The sequence below is a fragment of the Ipomoea nil genome, unplaced genomic scaffold (assembly GCF_001879475.1).
Source record: "Ipomoea nil cultivar Tokyo-kokei standard unplaced genomic scaffold, Asagao_1.1 scaffold2704, whole genome shotgun sequence".
In the NCBI taxonomy this organism is placed as follows: domain Eukaryota; kingdom Viridiplantae; phylum Streptophyta; class Magnoliopsida; order Solanales; family Convolvulaceae; genus Ipomoea; species Ipomoea nil.
Genome location: NW_017619132.1, coordinates 935,359 through 950,199, shown reverse-complemented (window position 1 = coordinate 950,199; position 14,841 = coordinate 935,359). Strand labels below are relative to the sequence as shown.

General features: G+C 36.5%; 6 protein-coding genes and 1 non-coding gene across 7 annotated transcripts; 4 read left to right on the top strand and 3 right to left on the bottom strand.

Annotated features, from left to right (window-relative positions):
- Nucleotides 1-265: 265 nt before the first annotated feature.
- On the bottom strand, nt 266-874 carry LOC109155645 (probable E3 ubiquitin-protein ligase RHC2A). Its single transcript, XM_019303269.1, has one exon. The coding sequence runs from the start codon at nt 872-874 to the stop codon at nt 266-268; it is 609 nt and encodes a 202-aa protein (XP_019158814.1).
- A 1,165-nt stretch (nt 875-2,039) lies between these two features.
- LOC109156040 lies at nt 2,040-5,835 on the bottom strand. Its single transcript, XM_019303822.1, has 2 exons — nt 5,035-5,835; nt 2,040-2,094 (listed from the first exon to the last, which is right to left on the bottom strand). The coding sequence occupies exon 1, from the start codon at nt 5,639-5,641 to the stop codon at nt 5,216-5,218; it is 426 nt and encodes a 141-aa protein (XP_019159367.1). The 5' UTR covers nt 5,642-5,835; the 3' UTR covers nt 2,040-2,094; nt 5,035-5,215.
- On the bottom strand, nt 2,101-2,807 carry LOC109156041. Its single transcript, XM_019303823.1, has one exon. It carries the CDS (start codon nt 2,672-2,674, stop codon nt 2,279-2,281), a length of 396 nt encoding a protein of 131 aa, XP_019159368.1. The 5' UTR covers nt 2,675-2,807; the 3' UTR covers nt 2,101-2,278.
- A 14-nt stretch (nt 5,836-5,849) lies between the features above and the next one.
- On the top strand, nt 5,850-5,931 carry TRNAS-GCU. Its single transcript has one exon. It is a non-coding gene; the product is annotated as a tRNA-Ser (tRNA).
- Nucleotides 5,932-5,999: 68 nt separating this feature from the next.
- LOC109156038 (UTP--glucose-1-phosphate uridylyltransferase) lies at nt 6,000-10,562 on the top strand. The gene is made up of 14 exons (XM_019303820.1): nt 6,000-6,749; nt 7,284-7,378; nt 7,462-7,552; nt 7,791-7,851; nt 7,970-8,047; nt 8,125-8,169; nt 8,287-8,354; nt 8,783-8,855; nt 9,020-9,077; nt 9,197-9,243; nt 9,317-9,376; nt 9,910-9,938; nt 10,028-10,094; nt 10,210-10,562. Exons 1-14 carry the CDS (start codon nt 6,142-6,144, stop codon nt 10,264-10,266), a joined length of 1,437 nt encoding a protein of 478 aa, XP_019159365.1. The 5' UTR covers nt 6,000-6,141; the 3' UTR covers nt 10,267-10,562.
- A 731-nt stretch (nt 10,563-11,293) lies between these two features.
- On the top strand, nt 11,294-12,025 carry LOC109155644 (probable protein phosphatase 2C 55). The gene has a single exon (XM_019303268.1). The coding sequence runs from the start codon at nt 11,294-11,296 to the stop codon at nt 12,023-12,025; it is 732 nt and encodes a 243-aa protein (XP_019158813.1).
- A 1,842-nt stretch (nt 12,026-13,867) lies between these two features.
- Nucleotides 13,868-14,841, top strand: LOC109156039. The gene is made up of 2 exons (XM_019303821.1): nt 13,868-14,314; nt 14,434-14,841. Exons 1-2 carry the CDS (start codon nt 13,959-13,961, stop codon nt 14,645-14,647), a joined length of 570 nt encoding a protein of 189 aa, XP_019159366.1. The 5' UTR covers nt 13,868-13,958; the 3' UTR covers nt 14,648-14,841.

Below are 14,841 nucleotides of genomic sequence, written 5' to 3'. Positions count from 1 at the left end.
AACAATTTGGCATGAGTGACCAAAATTGATAGAAATTACATATTCAAGGTACTAAATTAACACTTTTAAAAGTTGTGAACTGCAATTAACAAGACCTATATAGTTATCGGACCAAAATTGAAATTTAATCTTAGATAATTACTAACATATGAACTTGAAAAACACAAGTATTCTTGTATGTATTATAAAAGATGTCTGAACTCAATCTCCACCAAATTACGTGTTTCTGCCATGTGACTGAGCTGCGAAGAAGATCGATCATCACTCAGAAGAGCACTGGGAACATCGCCGAGAGATTATAGCTCCGCGGAACTCGCCTAATTGGTGGATGCCAAGCGCCTGGAAACTCATAATCATCTTCTTCTTCTTCTTCTTCATCATCAAATTCTTCAGATTCTACTGACCCCAGCCTGTCAAACTCCCCTGCATCCACCTTGATCGGCATCTGGAATCGACAAATCGGGCACGAATTCTTTATCTTTAACCACCGCGAGATGCAGTTTGCGTGGAACTTGTGCTTGCAAGGCAGCACCTTGAATTCCAAATCGAGGAAAAGCTCGTCTTTGCAAATCGGGCAACAAATCCCCCGATCCATTTCGAGGATTGAAGAGTCAAGTTTTATGCCTTGCTGTAATGATTGTGCAGAAAACTCTGAAGCTTGGCTATGGCGGAGGTTGGTATCGGCGGTGAGGGGATTCCGATCATCGTTGGAGGCGTGGTGATGGAGCTCAAGACGGAGATTAATGCGTAAGTTGTCGCCGGAGGGTGCAAAACCATTTGCAGGGCCCAAAAGGAGGGAGTTGTGTGAGGGAGAAGAAGAAGAATTAGGGTTTGTGTCTGAACAATTGTGCAGTGAGAGAGGCAGAGAATCCATTTGCCCGACAGTCAGAATCTCGGCTACCGGTACGTCTTTTGTTGGTAATATGAATTTGCGTGAGTGGAAAATTCATTGATAATGAAGTAATGATCCTTTCAGCATAGGTGGATTATGCTCAAAGGAGTCAAAGCCTATCGATAAGATATTGAGTCCTGTAATTTACATTTTTCCAGTAAATTATGTTATGAACCAGGGTGGACCCATATTCAAAACAGTGCCGTTGTCTATTTTTTTTTTTTTTTTTTTTAAGTTTCATTTCTTGTAGTTGTCTTTTTTGAACTATATTCACAATTACAGGACTCTATATTTACAATTTCATAACTCTATATGCACAATTAAAGAACTCTGAAAATTATATCATTGGTTGAGGAAGCGGTGTGGCACCGTTATTTCAAATGGCAGAATTGTTTTGGACTTCGGTCCACCTTGCAAGGTGCACCCGGCCGAATCCATTGCCCTATGTTTTGTTGGGTGGGTTGGAGTGTGGAGTTTTTGAAGCTATATATTTTCTTGGATTGGAGTGTGGAGTCTTTGAGGTTAAAAATTCACAAGCTTTTACGAGGAGAAGAATTACTGATCCTATGAATAATAAAGTTACTTTTTTTTTTTTTTTACTTAGGATTAAGTAAAGCTCAAAAGCATTAACTAATAATAATCGAAACTGTTAATTAATAATACTCTAAAAATTAAACAATCTGGCCATGGAGTTGTTCATATATAAGTTCCTCCACCACCATTCCTTGATTCCTTCAAAACACCAAAACACAATAGGGAAAAAACACAGACAACGAGAGAGAATAAAATAATATTGAGTTTTAAAAATAAAAAAAATGGTGGTAATCACTTTTCACTAGATCGGGTAAAATTACAAAGTTACAAATATTCAAAATTTTTAATTTACACTAATTGAATTACAATATATGACCTTTAAAAAACAAGTATTCTTGTATGGATCGTAAAAGTAATGGTCGTGAGTTTTTTAATCATAAAAACAAAAATAAGTTCAGAGAGTCCCCGCATATTACCCTTCATCATCATCATCATGAGTGAATAACAAAGTAATCTCTCAATAAATTAAAGATTTCTGAAGATATTAATGAACATTTTCCATATTATCAAACACATAATTTCATCCCTCATTGTAGTCGGTATTTTTTCTTACTGACATTCATTGAACAATGTTTGGTTGAAATAATTTCATACCAACAATATTGATCCTAAAACTAACATACCACGAATGAATTGAATGACAAGTTTCTGTAATCAAACTTGCACCATAACTCTAATTAGTTGCAGTAATGGATAACCAAAACTTATTAAACACGACATTAAAATTAGTAAATTATTGGCCGAATAAACTAAACGGCCGGATCGGATCGGAGTTATTTTACGGTTCCATGTTCAGCCGGAGAACTGGGCGGCTTGTGTGAGTAAGCTATTATTGCCGTCGCTCTCCATCTGGATCGACGCCGATCCGAGTCCATCGGCGATGGCCAGCAAGATCTTCTTCATCTCGCTCTTGAACTCGTCACGGTCCACGCTGCCACTCTGATCTAAATCGAACTTCTCGAATATGTTGTCGTAGAGCTTGGGCAGCTCCTCCGGCGGATGGGCGGCCTCGACGCCGAAGTGAGTTCCGACGGGACGGAACGCCTCGAACTCCTTCCGCAGCTCCGCGCGCGACAGGACGCCGTCGCCGTTGAGGTCCAGCGCCGTGAACCTCTCGTCTGCGGCCTTGTTGTAGGCCTCTTCGTCGTTCACGAAGTTTCGCAACGATGCCCCGTTGATAGTCACCATTCCCACCTGTTTTTATTTTTATTTTTTATTTGTTTTTCACTGATTCTTCGCCGCCAGAAGAACAGTATTTGTAGATCTGAGAGATGAAAAAAGAATGGAATTTATGCGAGAAATGGCTTCTGCTTTACGATATTTACGCAAGCTAGTTTTCCATGTACGTAGGTTTTTTGTTAGTTTCAAGTGTGATATGAGGCTACAACTGGCCTAACCTGGTAAAATCTTTTTAAAAGTCTGTTTTTTTTTTTTTTTTTTTTTTTTTTTTTTTTTTTTTTTTCTTTTTAAAGCTTGTTTAATTTGGCTTCAAAGTAAGTCATATTTTGAGCCGATTTACAGCTTACATGTTAAAACTTTTTTAAAATTTTAATAAGTATATCTAAATGCTTTCAAAAAAAAAAAAAGTATATCACGGCTGCACTATGGCAAAATATATATATATATATATATATATATATATATGTTATATATACTTATTAAAAACTTTAATAAGTATATCCCACCCTTATGACAAATTATATCGTGCACTGCAGTGCATAACTTCAAAACGACGTCGTTTTGTTTAATGAAAGAAACGACGCCTGTTTTTCGCTGTTCCGCAAAAAAAGTAACTCTGTTATTCAGTTTCATTTTGTATACACTGTAGTTTCAGTTCAACACAACTACAGTTTCATTTTGATATAACTACAACTTCATTACACAATATACACTCAAATATGTGAGATGTTATTCAGTTTCATTTTATATACACTGTAGTTTCATTTCAACACAACTACAGTATTATTTTGATATAATTACAGTTTCGCTGGGTAATATACACTCAAATATGTGAAATTGTTATTCAGTTTCATTTTGTATACATTGCAGTTTCATTTCAATACAACTACAGTTTCATTTCACTTGATAATATATAAATAATACGTGAGGCACTGTCAGTTTAGATACACTGTAGTTTTAGTTGGTAATTAATACACAAAAAATGCACACTCCGTTAACTATAACGGCACCGTTTTTTACTGCGGTGCACGTGCACCGCGGTCCATGATATAACGACTGTTCGTGGGCAAATTATATCGTGCACCAGGGTGCACAATGCATTATGCGCCCGGGCTCAAAACGACGTCATTTTGTATCTGTCTTTTTTTTCTTTTTCTTTTTTTTTTTAATTTCGTTTTTCGTTCCGCGGTTAACTTTTAAAAACATCCCATGTTTCGAATGTACATAGTTGTATAATAGAATACCAACACCCTTTATATTTTGACAATTCCATTCCAATTTCCAATAATGAGTTACTTCTATTTTTTGTTTGAGATTTATGAGTGACATTTCCCTTTTTTTTTTTTTTTTTTTTTTTTTTTTTTTTTAATATCAAAATATCTTTTTTTGGTCATAGTATTATTGTGACATGATTATTTTTTTTTATCATTCATCATTTTTTTTTTTGAAATATCATTAAATACAAAGACCTTTTGATATTTTTAATACAACGTGCGTTGATCCGTTATATTTATTATATTTATCTTTTCTTAAATTATTTTGTTGATAGATGACAAAAAATTATCATGCTACAATAATACTAGGATTAAAAGGAGATGTTTTGAAAAAAAAGTACTAAAAGTGAATTGACACCTATAAATTAACTCTTTCAATAATTATACATATTTTTGTTTCTTAATATTTGTGGGTGTTTTTTGTTTCTTAATATTTATGGGGTGATATTGTGATAATCTTGTCAACATGTCCGCCACATGATTTTATTACGTAGGACATCCTCTCTCTAGTATATACCATTATCTAATCCCACTCTATATTATCTTCTATTATATTCAAATGGGTCCATTGAGCAATAATACTTTTAGCTCACTTGATAATACATCATCAAATTCTAATCTTTTAGATTTGGTATATGTGTGGCCTTATCTATTAACCTTTTCAATTTTATCTAAAACAGTTCGGGTTTAGCTCAATAATTTAGTAAACAGTTCGGGTTTAGTTCAATAGTTCAGTGAACAGTATTTGAGAGAAGTTCAATAGTTCAGTGGACAGTATTTGAGAGAAGTTCAATAGTTCAGTGGACAGTATTTGAGAGAAGTTTGACGATAGTGTGGTGGATAGATTCTTTGTATGCATCAGTGTAATTTACATCATCCTAAATACTATTGTTGTGTTGAGATTCAATCTTTTAGGAGTAGTTTTATCTAATGCATTCAAAATGACAAGTAATCTCTCTATGAATCAAATATTGCTGAAGATATGAATGAACATTTTCCATATCATCAAACACATAATTTCATCGTTCATATCCTACTCGTCTTTTCTTATTGACAATAATTGAACTACTATGGTTGGTTGAAATAATTTCATACCAACAATATTGATCCTAAAACATACCACGAATGACAAGTTTCTGTAATCAAACTTGCACCATAATTCTTAGTGACAGTAATGGATAACCAAAACTTATTAAACACGATATTTCAAGAAGAAAATTGGCCGAATAAACTGCCGGATCGGAGTTATTTTACCGTTTCAGATTCGATTCCATGTTCAGGCGGAGAACTGGGCGGCTTCCCGGTCGGCGGCTTGTTTGAGGAAGTTATTATCGCCAAAGCTATCGTCAAGCACCATCTGGATCGGCGACGATCCGAATCCATCGGCTATGGCGAGCATGATCTTCTTCATCTCGCTCTTGAACTCGTCACGGTCGATGGTGCCGCTCTGATCTAAATCGAACTTCTCGAATATGGAGTCGTAGAGCTTGGGCAGCTCATCCGGCGGAGTGGCGGCGTCGACGCCGAAGTGAGTCTCGATGAGACGGAACGACTCGAACGCATTCCGCAGCTCCGAGCGCGACAGGACGCCGTCGTCGTTGAGATCCAGCGACGAGAACCTCTCGTCTACGGCCTTGTTGAAGGCCTCTTCGTCGTTCACGAAGTTTCGCACCGTTGACCCGTCGATAATCACCACTCCCATCTCTCTCTGTGCCTGATTTTTTTTTTATTTTTTATTTTTTATTTTTTTTACACTGTTTCTTCGCCGCCAGAACAGTATTTGTAGATCTGAGAGATGAAAAAAGAATGGAATTTATGCGAAAATGGCTTCTGCTTTACGATATTTTCGCAAGCTTTCTGCTATGTTTAGAAATATTCTGTAGATTTAGAGCACGAATCTTAACAACAATGTCGCTTTGGCCGAGTGGTTAAGGCGTGTGCCTGCTAAGTACATGGGGTTTCCCCGCGAGAGTTCGAATCTCTCAGGCGACGTGTTCTTTTATTCGCAATTTTTTATTTCTTGATTTTTTAAAATGCATATAGGTGCTAATTCATAATTCACTAAGAATACAAGGGCGTCCAATGTAATTCTTCATTGGGCGTAACAGAGCAACATAAACCCTCCAAATCTCCGGTTCCGGCCGGGCAGTGATAAAAACCTCCGATTCTCCGGCCATTTCTGAGCTCCACAGCGGTCCAACAATGACGATACACTCAGCGTTAATCCAGAAACTTCTGAGCACAAACGCGCACCTGGGGAAGCGCGTGGCGCAGAACCACTTCAAGATCTACTCCGCCGGTTCCCGCAACGCTATGACCGTCATCGACTCCGACAAAACCCTAATCTGCCTCCGCAGCGCCTGCGACTTCATCGGCAGCCTCGTCCGCGACAGGGCGCGCTTCATCTTCGTCAACACCAACACGCTCTTCGACGACATCATCGACCAGATGACGAAGACCATCGGCTGCCGCAACGACACCTCCTGGCGTCTCGGGGGCTTTTTGACGAACAGCTCGAGCCCGCGGAAGTTCAGAAGCCGCAAGAAGAAGTTCAACCTTACTTCCGTCCAGGCCCCCGATTGCGTCGTGATTTTCGACACTGACAGGAAATCTTCCGTCATTGAGGAGGCTTCTAGGCTGCAGATTCCCATCGTCGGGCTGGTTGACTCCAGCACACCCTGGGATACTTATAAGAAGATCACATACCCTATACCGGCCAATGACTCGGTTCAATTTGTCTATTTGTTCTGCAATTTGATCACCAAGACATTCCTTCATGAACAGAAGAAGCTCAATGCTGCTGGCACCCGGTACCATTATGTCTTTCAGTAGTAATTAAACTACTTTTATGTTGAATATTAGGTGAAAATATATTGTATGTGCTGCAAAGGTGTATATAAGTATATTTATGTTATATATTCTATACATTGCTAGGAAACTGTTTTCCGTGTGTTCAGTTATTCATATACTATGAAATTCATCTTTCGTCTTATGGTTGTTTGTATGTTTTTCAATGGTGTGGTGATATTTGTATTCCTTTTTGTAGAGATGACCCATTTTGATGCATAAAACATCCTTTTTCTTCCCCACTTACTAGACTGTCTCGTGTCTTTTTTTAAAAAAGCTCGGGAATTTGTGCTTTGAACTGAATTTATCTAAAATGTAAATTGTGAGCTCACTAAATGACATAAAGACATTCACATATGGTTCTCACAATTGATAGCATTTTATCAGAGTTGGTAAAATCTTCTTATTGAATATGAATTTGTACTTGTGACACTGACATATTGTTTCTTGGCTTACATATTTTTCTTATTTCTTCTGAATCATATATGCATATGAAGAGAGGATGTTCAATTCCTTGACCAATGCAAGACGGCTGCTACCAAGGACAAAGTATCTGTTCTCCCTTATGAGAACTTAGAACCGCTTTCTGAGGGTAAGATCTTTCTTGCTTTTTGATCCTTTTTGTTTCTTTTTTACTAATGATAGTCTCAGTCATTAGTTGTCTCATTACTGCAGATCTTTCTGAAACTAAACAGCTATTGGACAAACTTGTTGTTTTGAACTTCAGTGGTAATTTGGGTACAGATATGGGCTCCAATAAGACAAAGTAAGCATTTTGTTTTAGATTTAAGGGATACTGATTATTTAGTGCATGATGATAGACTTAATGATCTGTGGACTATATTAACGCCACAGCTTTCCTGATATAATGCACGGATTAGATACATGGTTAGTAGTTATAGGGAAGTTTAGTTAATCCACAGTTTAAGGCCTTTTGTCATCAATTTATGTTTTGTTGCATCTTCCATGTATTTTGCATTTATACTGCCCTATTTCATTTGCAGATGTGCTAATGAAATATCTGACGAGATGGCATGTTTGGATGTAATTATCAATAATATTGAGGTTATATTTTCTCTCTCATGTTGCTCCTGTGTATCTGATATTTGAACGCAACCTAATAAATGACCACAATCTTTGAGTTCCCTCAATTCTGAATCTATGGCTTGTTATTGACTTGTAGTCTCTCAATTCAAAATATGGCTGCAATATCCCTTTGCTTCTGATGAGCACAGTAAACACCGAAAAGGGTATCCAGAAGGTGACTGATTTTTAGTATTTCTACATTGAGTTTGAATTGATATATTGTCAAAACTAATAGATGGTTCTTTGATATAGGTCTTGGCAAAACATTCTAATAAAAACATCTACTCCTTGCTTCAGGTCTGTAATTGATCACATTTTATGAATGAGATTCCAATTAGTGTTACCTTTACTCTTAATTATTTCTCTATTTCTTTTGTTTTGAAAAACGCTAACAAAATGATGTTTTGGAGTCAGCATCATGAAGAAACTAGTGGTAATGATGTGCATCAGCAGTCTCAAAAACCAAGTCCCAAGGATGAATTGTATGTCCCCCCTCTCTCTCTCTCTGTGCATATATATGATATCGAGTTCATACTTTTGGCACTGCAACCAGTGTTTAAAGGTCGACCTAAATTTTTAATGTAGGAGGCATTAAAATGTGTTCTCATTATTGGATTCATATTGCGCTTTTCAATTTTGAGAAGTAAAGTCAATGTAGTTTTTCTTTTTCCTTGAGCAGTGAACCTGTTTAGAAACATAAAACTTGTTTGAGTAGTAAAACCACATTTTATGGCTCTTCAATTCACTGCCAACCTCATGACCTCCCTGAAAGCCTCAGTAGCTCACATTGTCCATATTACTATTAGCTGTTTTGTTTATGTTTCTGAATTCTGTTGAATTATCAAGTTTGTCTAAATTTTCTTAAATCCTGACTAATCTCTCTTTTTGTTTTTTAAATTTTTATTAAAAGATATCCTTCCAATCTGAATGAGGTTTTCATTTCCTTGAAGAAGAGTTGGAAACTTGATGTGCTATTGTCCCAGGTCATTTCTTACATAATTATATTTCTTTCATCACCTCTGTTGAAGTGTTGATTTACATTTTGATTCAAATATATATGTGCTATTTTTAAAAAAAATAATTTTTGCAACGCATAGATATCTAACATGTCGTGGAGAATAATAAACTAACATTACCATATCTACAGGGTAAAGAGTATATCCTTCTGGTGCAGCCAGACAACCTTGCTGATTTGGTTGATCCAAGTATCCTTTTTAAAAGTGTAATATCACTTTATATACGCATGCATATGAAATCAATTTTGAATTTTTATGTCCTGATCAACATTTTGTGTCGGAGAGTGTTCTTTGACTTATCTATCCAGAAATCCTAAGTCATCTGATTAGAAACAATATCCAATACTGCGTTGAGGTACTGGCAAAAGAGCTGCTATAGTTTTAGCTCGTTATATGATTTCTACCTCTAATCCTATGTGATGTTTCAGGTGTTGCCTACAACTTTCGGTGCGGAAAATAGCGACTTTGCTCGTGAACAAAAGGTTCAGGTTGGTTACACCCGCAGTTTTAACAGTATCCTGCCTGTTACGAAAGTAAAGAAAATATTTCTGAATATGCTGTCTAGAAAAGAGAATACAAAGCCCTATAAATACATGGTAGAAGACTACGAATAGGAAATAAGTTTCCATATGCCTACCTACCTAAATCCCTAAGACTGCTTAATCTATAGAGATTCCAAATATTATATCTATATTCCATTATTCCCTGACACTGCCCTTTTCAAGGGACACCAACATATTCTTTGGCGAGTTCTACTACATGCACTCCCAAATTATACTCCCTCATTTGTACTCCTTGAGATGGCAAATTAAGATTGGTTATTTTCATCATGTGGGTCCACAGAAAAATGTCTACATCAAAAATATGTGAGAGGGAGTACAAATTGAGAGTATAAAATGGGAGTACACCAAGTATTTTCCTTCTTTGGCTAGAGTTTAGGTTGATTAATTTTGCATCGAATTTTCATATAGTGAATCGACTAATGCATGTGTATGGCTTTTCTTTGTTTCAATATTTAAAGGTGGAGGATTTGAAGTCTACTAAGAAACTGTAAGTTGTTTTTTTGCATTTGCAAGTTATCTTAAAATGAAGTGAAAAATTAAGAAAACTACTTTTTCACTTCTTGATATCTTTTACAGGTGGATGAATATGAATCTCATTGAATCACTAGCAAGAAGAACTTCGCTGAATTTCTCGATATCAGAGGTATTGTCACCACCTGAGTACAATGATTAACGAATGAATTTGTAAGGTTGATTTTCGGTTTTTCTTGGATTATCGCTTATTCATGTGACATGCATTTTAATCTTATGTGATTCAGTTTCTAAATCGGCCCTTCGCTGTTGCTGTTCCAAAACCAGAAGTTGACTGCGTTTGAGAAGAGTACCACGGAGTACTTTTTTTTTTACCCCGGCGTAGATTAGCTGCTGGATTATTATTATTATTATTATTATTATTGAAGAATTTGTATAATGTGTGACGCGCGGTGCATAATTGATTATGCACCGTGGTATTACTCAATCTCGTAGGCGGTCGCAATCACTATTCGACGATGTATCTATGCCTTATGAGTTATGACCCTAGTTCCTATTGGTAGTTGAACTTGTAACCTTATAGATAATATGACACATTTTTTAATTAAGATGGCCGAGTATATTGGGGGTGTTTGGTAAATGACTGTTAGTTGATTGGGTTAGTAAGTTTGATTAGTTGATAATATTAGCTAATTATAAATCAGTGTTTGGTAAATTAGCTGTTAGCTGATTACATACAAAATAACTTTTTAAAAAAATTGATGAAAAAAAAATATAAATAATTTGATCTGCTTTTTGAATTTTAACATTTTTTAGCAATAAGTTGTTACAAATTGTTAATTAATCAAACGTTCATATTGATTATTTATCCAAATAAAAAAACTAATAGTGACCAAATAAGTCATAATTAACTAATAGACTAACTATTTTACCAAACCGGACAAATTAAGTACGAGTTAATTAAAAGTTGACTTGTAAAATGGGTCGATTATTTATATTTAATATAAAAGTGATCCAAACAACAATTAACAGGTTAATGCGTTAAAAATATAGTTAGTTATATAATATGAATTTTTACATCTAATATGCATTTAATTAGTGATTGTTTAAATAGTATGCGTTAATCCCAATCCTATTAGGACTATGTTGGCGGTAATCCTATATATAAAATCAGGAATCTCATACTCTAGCCGACTTCTCACGCAGTACTATTGCTTCCTATTCTAGTTTCTTGGATTGCTCAGTTTTCAAATTCCAATCATGACGGTGACGATGAAAAGAAAGCGTTTGATCTATCCATCAAAAGCTAGTACTAGGGCTTATCTCCAAACCCTAGTTGACAGGGGCTTGTCATGGTGACGCACAACCAGAATGGTCGCCGGTGCGTTCTACATACCCAAACACAATCCGGCGAAGCCTCTCGGAGAAGACTCGCACTTTGTCTGTTCGGAGGCGCAGACGATCGGCGTGGCGGACGGCGTCGGCAGCTGGGCAAAGAGGGGCATCGACGCCGGAGAGTACTCCAGAGAGCTGATGTCTAACGCCGTCTTGTCCGTCCGTCATCAAAGAGACACAGTCGGCCGCGTGGACCCCATGACAGCCCTCGACGAAGCCTACGTGGGCACCACAGCACAAGGCTCTTCCACGGCGTGTATCTTGACGTTAGTTGACGACTGCGTGATCGCTGTCAACGTCGGCGACAGTGGCTTCGCAGTCCTACGCGGCGGGAAAATCGTCTACACCTCCCCGGCTCAGCACTCGCGGTTCAACTGTCCGGTTCAGCTGTGTAAATCGCGCGGCGACCCAACCGCAGCCGAGAAATTCGAGGTGAAGGTGAAACCGGGAGACATCATCGTAATGGCGACGGATGGATTGTTCGACAACGTTCATGAATCCGAACTGGAAGATTTGGTTAACAGATCGGGCTCCGACAAGAAGCCGATGAAGTTGGCGAGGAAGATTGCACGGTACGCGCTTAAGAATTCCAGGAAGAGAAACATCGATACTCCATTCTCGGCGGCGACCAGGATCGCCGGAATCGACGAGCATGCCATCGGCGGCAAGTACGATGATATAACAGTGGTAGTTGCTTATATTCAATAAACATGATGATCATTCCATCTAGATATCAAGAAACATCATCGTTAATCTTTTTCTAATCTATTTTCATCATATCACCACAAAGTTTAATTTGTATGTACGTAACTACCTATTCAATATGATTTTGTAAAAGTACAGAATGCAATTGAATAGAATGTTTCATCGATCAATTCAAACGTTAGGGTTAATTTGTATGATCAATTTTTTTAATATAGATTTTAAAATGAAGTTTAATTATTTAAAAAATCATTTCTATATGAGCTCTAATTATAATTGAGAGTTAAGAGACATTTTTTGCCACAAACCTATTACGTGGTATGAATTTGAATTTTATAACCATCTTTTATCAATTGGAAATTATCCCACTGTACATTGAAGTGTTCTTTTAGTTATGTCCATAATATCTCCATTGTCTATAGAGGTGTTAATAGTTGCAGCTTTGAGTACTATCCCATAATATTTAATTTCTTTGATCGAATTTTTGACGATTTTCAAAGTAGTGGGCTTGGGATTTGGTCAGGCCAATTTCACCCCCATTGCATTGGTCCATTCGTGTAGTGTAAATGAAAAGTTGTAGGGACATACCAAAAACTAAAAAATAAAAAAGAATCACTAAAATTACAAGAGCGTCTATGAAAGGGCGCGGTTACGGACCGTGCATATTTTGTGTATTAATTATCCACTGACACTACAGTGTATCTAAACCAATACTACCTCACGCATTATTTTATATATTATCAACTGAAACTGTAATTCAATTGAAGTGAAACTATAATTGTGTTGAAATGAAACTACAGTGTATCTAAACTGACACTGCCTTACGTATTATTTTTATATCATCAACTGAAACTGCAATTGAATTGAAATGAAACTGTAGGTGTATTGAAATGAAACTGCAGTGTATATAAAATGAAACTGAATAACATTTCACATTTTTGAGTGTATATTGTGTAATGAAGCTGTAGTTATTTGGGTGTTATAATATTGAATGAAACTATAGTTATATCGAAATGAAACTACAGTGTATACAAAATGAAACTGAATAACAGAGTTACTTTTTGCGGAACGGCACGAAACAGCGCAAAACAGATTACGTTTCTTTTTATTAAATAAAACGGCATCATTTTGACGCGCGGTGCACGATATAATTTGCGCTATGAAAGGTTACCTTTTTTTTTTTTTTTGGAAGGGTTATGAAAGGTTACTTGGTGCTCCATATAAGTTGAAAAGTGTAGTTAATATCATTTGACTTCTAAATTGTTATTATTTGAGGTGTGGTCCAAGTTAATCATTCATGATTTTTTAACTATTAAATTTTAACCAAGAGAATCACGGTTGGTTGTGTTTCGAAAGTTCAAGGATCATGAGTGGTTAACTTGGACAACAAATGGATAAATTTAAAAGTCAAAGGATCACAAATGATAAATATAAAAATTTAAGACTAAACATGTCAAAACCACTATACTCGGAGGACCTCATCTGGCATTAACTTAAAAGTTTCATAAAAAATTTCATAAGTTGAAAATTATGAAATTTTCATAAAATTATAATTGCTAATAGTAAAAAGGTTTACCTAATGTTCCGTATAAGTTGAAAGGTGTGAAGTATTTTTTACAAAATTTCATAAGTTGAAAGTATTTTTTATCTTTGTCCAAGTCACCAAGTGTGAAACAAATTCTATTTTTGCTAAAGGTGTGTTAGTGGCTGCAAATCAGAGGTATATATTTAACAAATAATATCATCCAGTTGTTATTTGAGGCCATCCTTAAATTTCTCTCTTTGTATAACAAATTCCATGCATATATAAACAGATCAATCGCAACATATTTTTCATTGTCTCTTACTCTCTTATATCTTATTATATCTTATTATCAGAATAAGAATAACAAAAAAAAAAAAGTGTTCGGTTTCCTCAACGAAAATATAACATAAAACAATGGGGAATTCCAAGGGATGCATTGTGGCATTGTGTGTGGTGTTTCTAACCTTGAGGACCCTTGTCCTCCATGCTGATGGTGCCCGCGCCGGCGGCGCCGTTCCCGCTGCCGGAGGCGCCGACGGTGCCCCTGCCGCTGCCGGCGGCGGCGGCGGCAATAATGCTTACTGCGCCCTCGCCTTTGACAAAGTTCGATGCGAGAAAGTGACGAAAACCGCCACAGATTGGGATCAGGCAATGACTTTGGTTCTAAAAGACGCATCGAAACACTGTGAAAATGTGATCCGTGAGAGCAAAAAGGAGACGACTCTGAGTGATACCCCCTGCGCTGAGACCTACACAAACATTCAAGCCAGGTTAATTCATTCATTCATTCATTCATGAAACATATTTCAATTCAATCTTCAAATCTTCAATAATAATTAATGAAATTTCATTTCAATCTTCAATGATAATAATAAAATGTGTTGTGCAGATTGAAGGAATGCGTGGATTTGGTGAGCAAAGCCGACAAAAGTGATGAAGTAAACTTCAAAATCTCGGCGGCAATTACCGGGCTCGAAGATTGCAAGAATAAACTTCAAGATGATAGAGACGACGAGACTCCATTCTATGCCCTCAATCGTCATTTCAATCACGCCCTCAAAATCTGCTTGGCTGTTGATAAAGCTAGACATGAGGCGCAGTGAAGAAATTCATATATATCATCAGATCTGATCTTTATTATATCGACAAAAAAAATAAAAGTTAGGTATAGTATTTGTTATTTTTTATTTTAGGTTAATTCTAATAATGTATTGATGTAAGAAGCTATTTCAGACCCAATAATAAAAGTTCTTGGCAACAACGTACGTGTTGCCCTTTATGAAATATATAAGTTTGC

Excerpts from the sequence above, each read along its gene's own strand:
- LOC109155645 (XM_019303269.1), bottom strand. The coding sequence starts at position 874 with ATGGATTCTCTGCCTCTCTCACTGCACAATTGTTCAGACACAAACCCT.
- LOC109156041 (XM_019303823.1), bottom strand. The coding sequence starts at position 2,674 with ATGGTGACTATCAACGGGGCATCGTTGCGAAACTTCGTGAACGACGAA.
- LOC109156040 (XM_019303822.1), bottom strand. The coding sequence starts at position 5,641 with ATGGGAGTGGTGATTATCGACGGGTCAACGGTGCGAAACTTCGTGAAC.
- LOC109156038 (XM_019303820.1), top strand. The coding sequence starts at position 6,142 with ATGACGATACACTCAGCGTTAATCCAGAAACTTCTGAGCACAAACGCG. Across the intron at positions 8,856-9,019 it reads TTGATGTGCTATTGTCCCAG|GGTAAAGAGTATATCCTTCT; the intron begins GTCATTTCTTAC and ends CCATATCTACAG. Across the intron at positions 10,095-10,209 it reads TGAATTTCTCGATATCAGAG|TTTCTAAATCGGCCCTTCGC; the intron begins GTATTGTCACCA and ends TATGTGATTCAG.
- LOC109155644 (XM_019303268.1), top strand. The coding sequence starts at position 11,294 with ATGGTCGCCGGTGCGTTCTACATACCCAAACACAATCCGGCGAAGCCT.
- LOC109156039 (XM_019303821.1), top strand. The coding sequence starts at position 13,959 with ATGGGGAATTCCAAGGGATGCATTGTGGCATTGTGTGTGGTGTTTCTA. Across the intron at positions 14,315-14,433 it reads TACACAAACATTCAAGCCAG|ATTGAAGGAATGCGTGGATT; the intron begins GTTAATTCATTC and ends TGTGTTGTGCAG.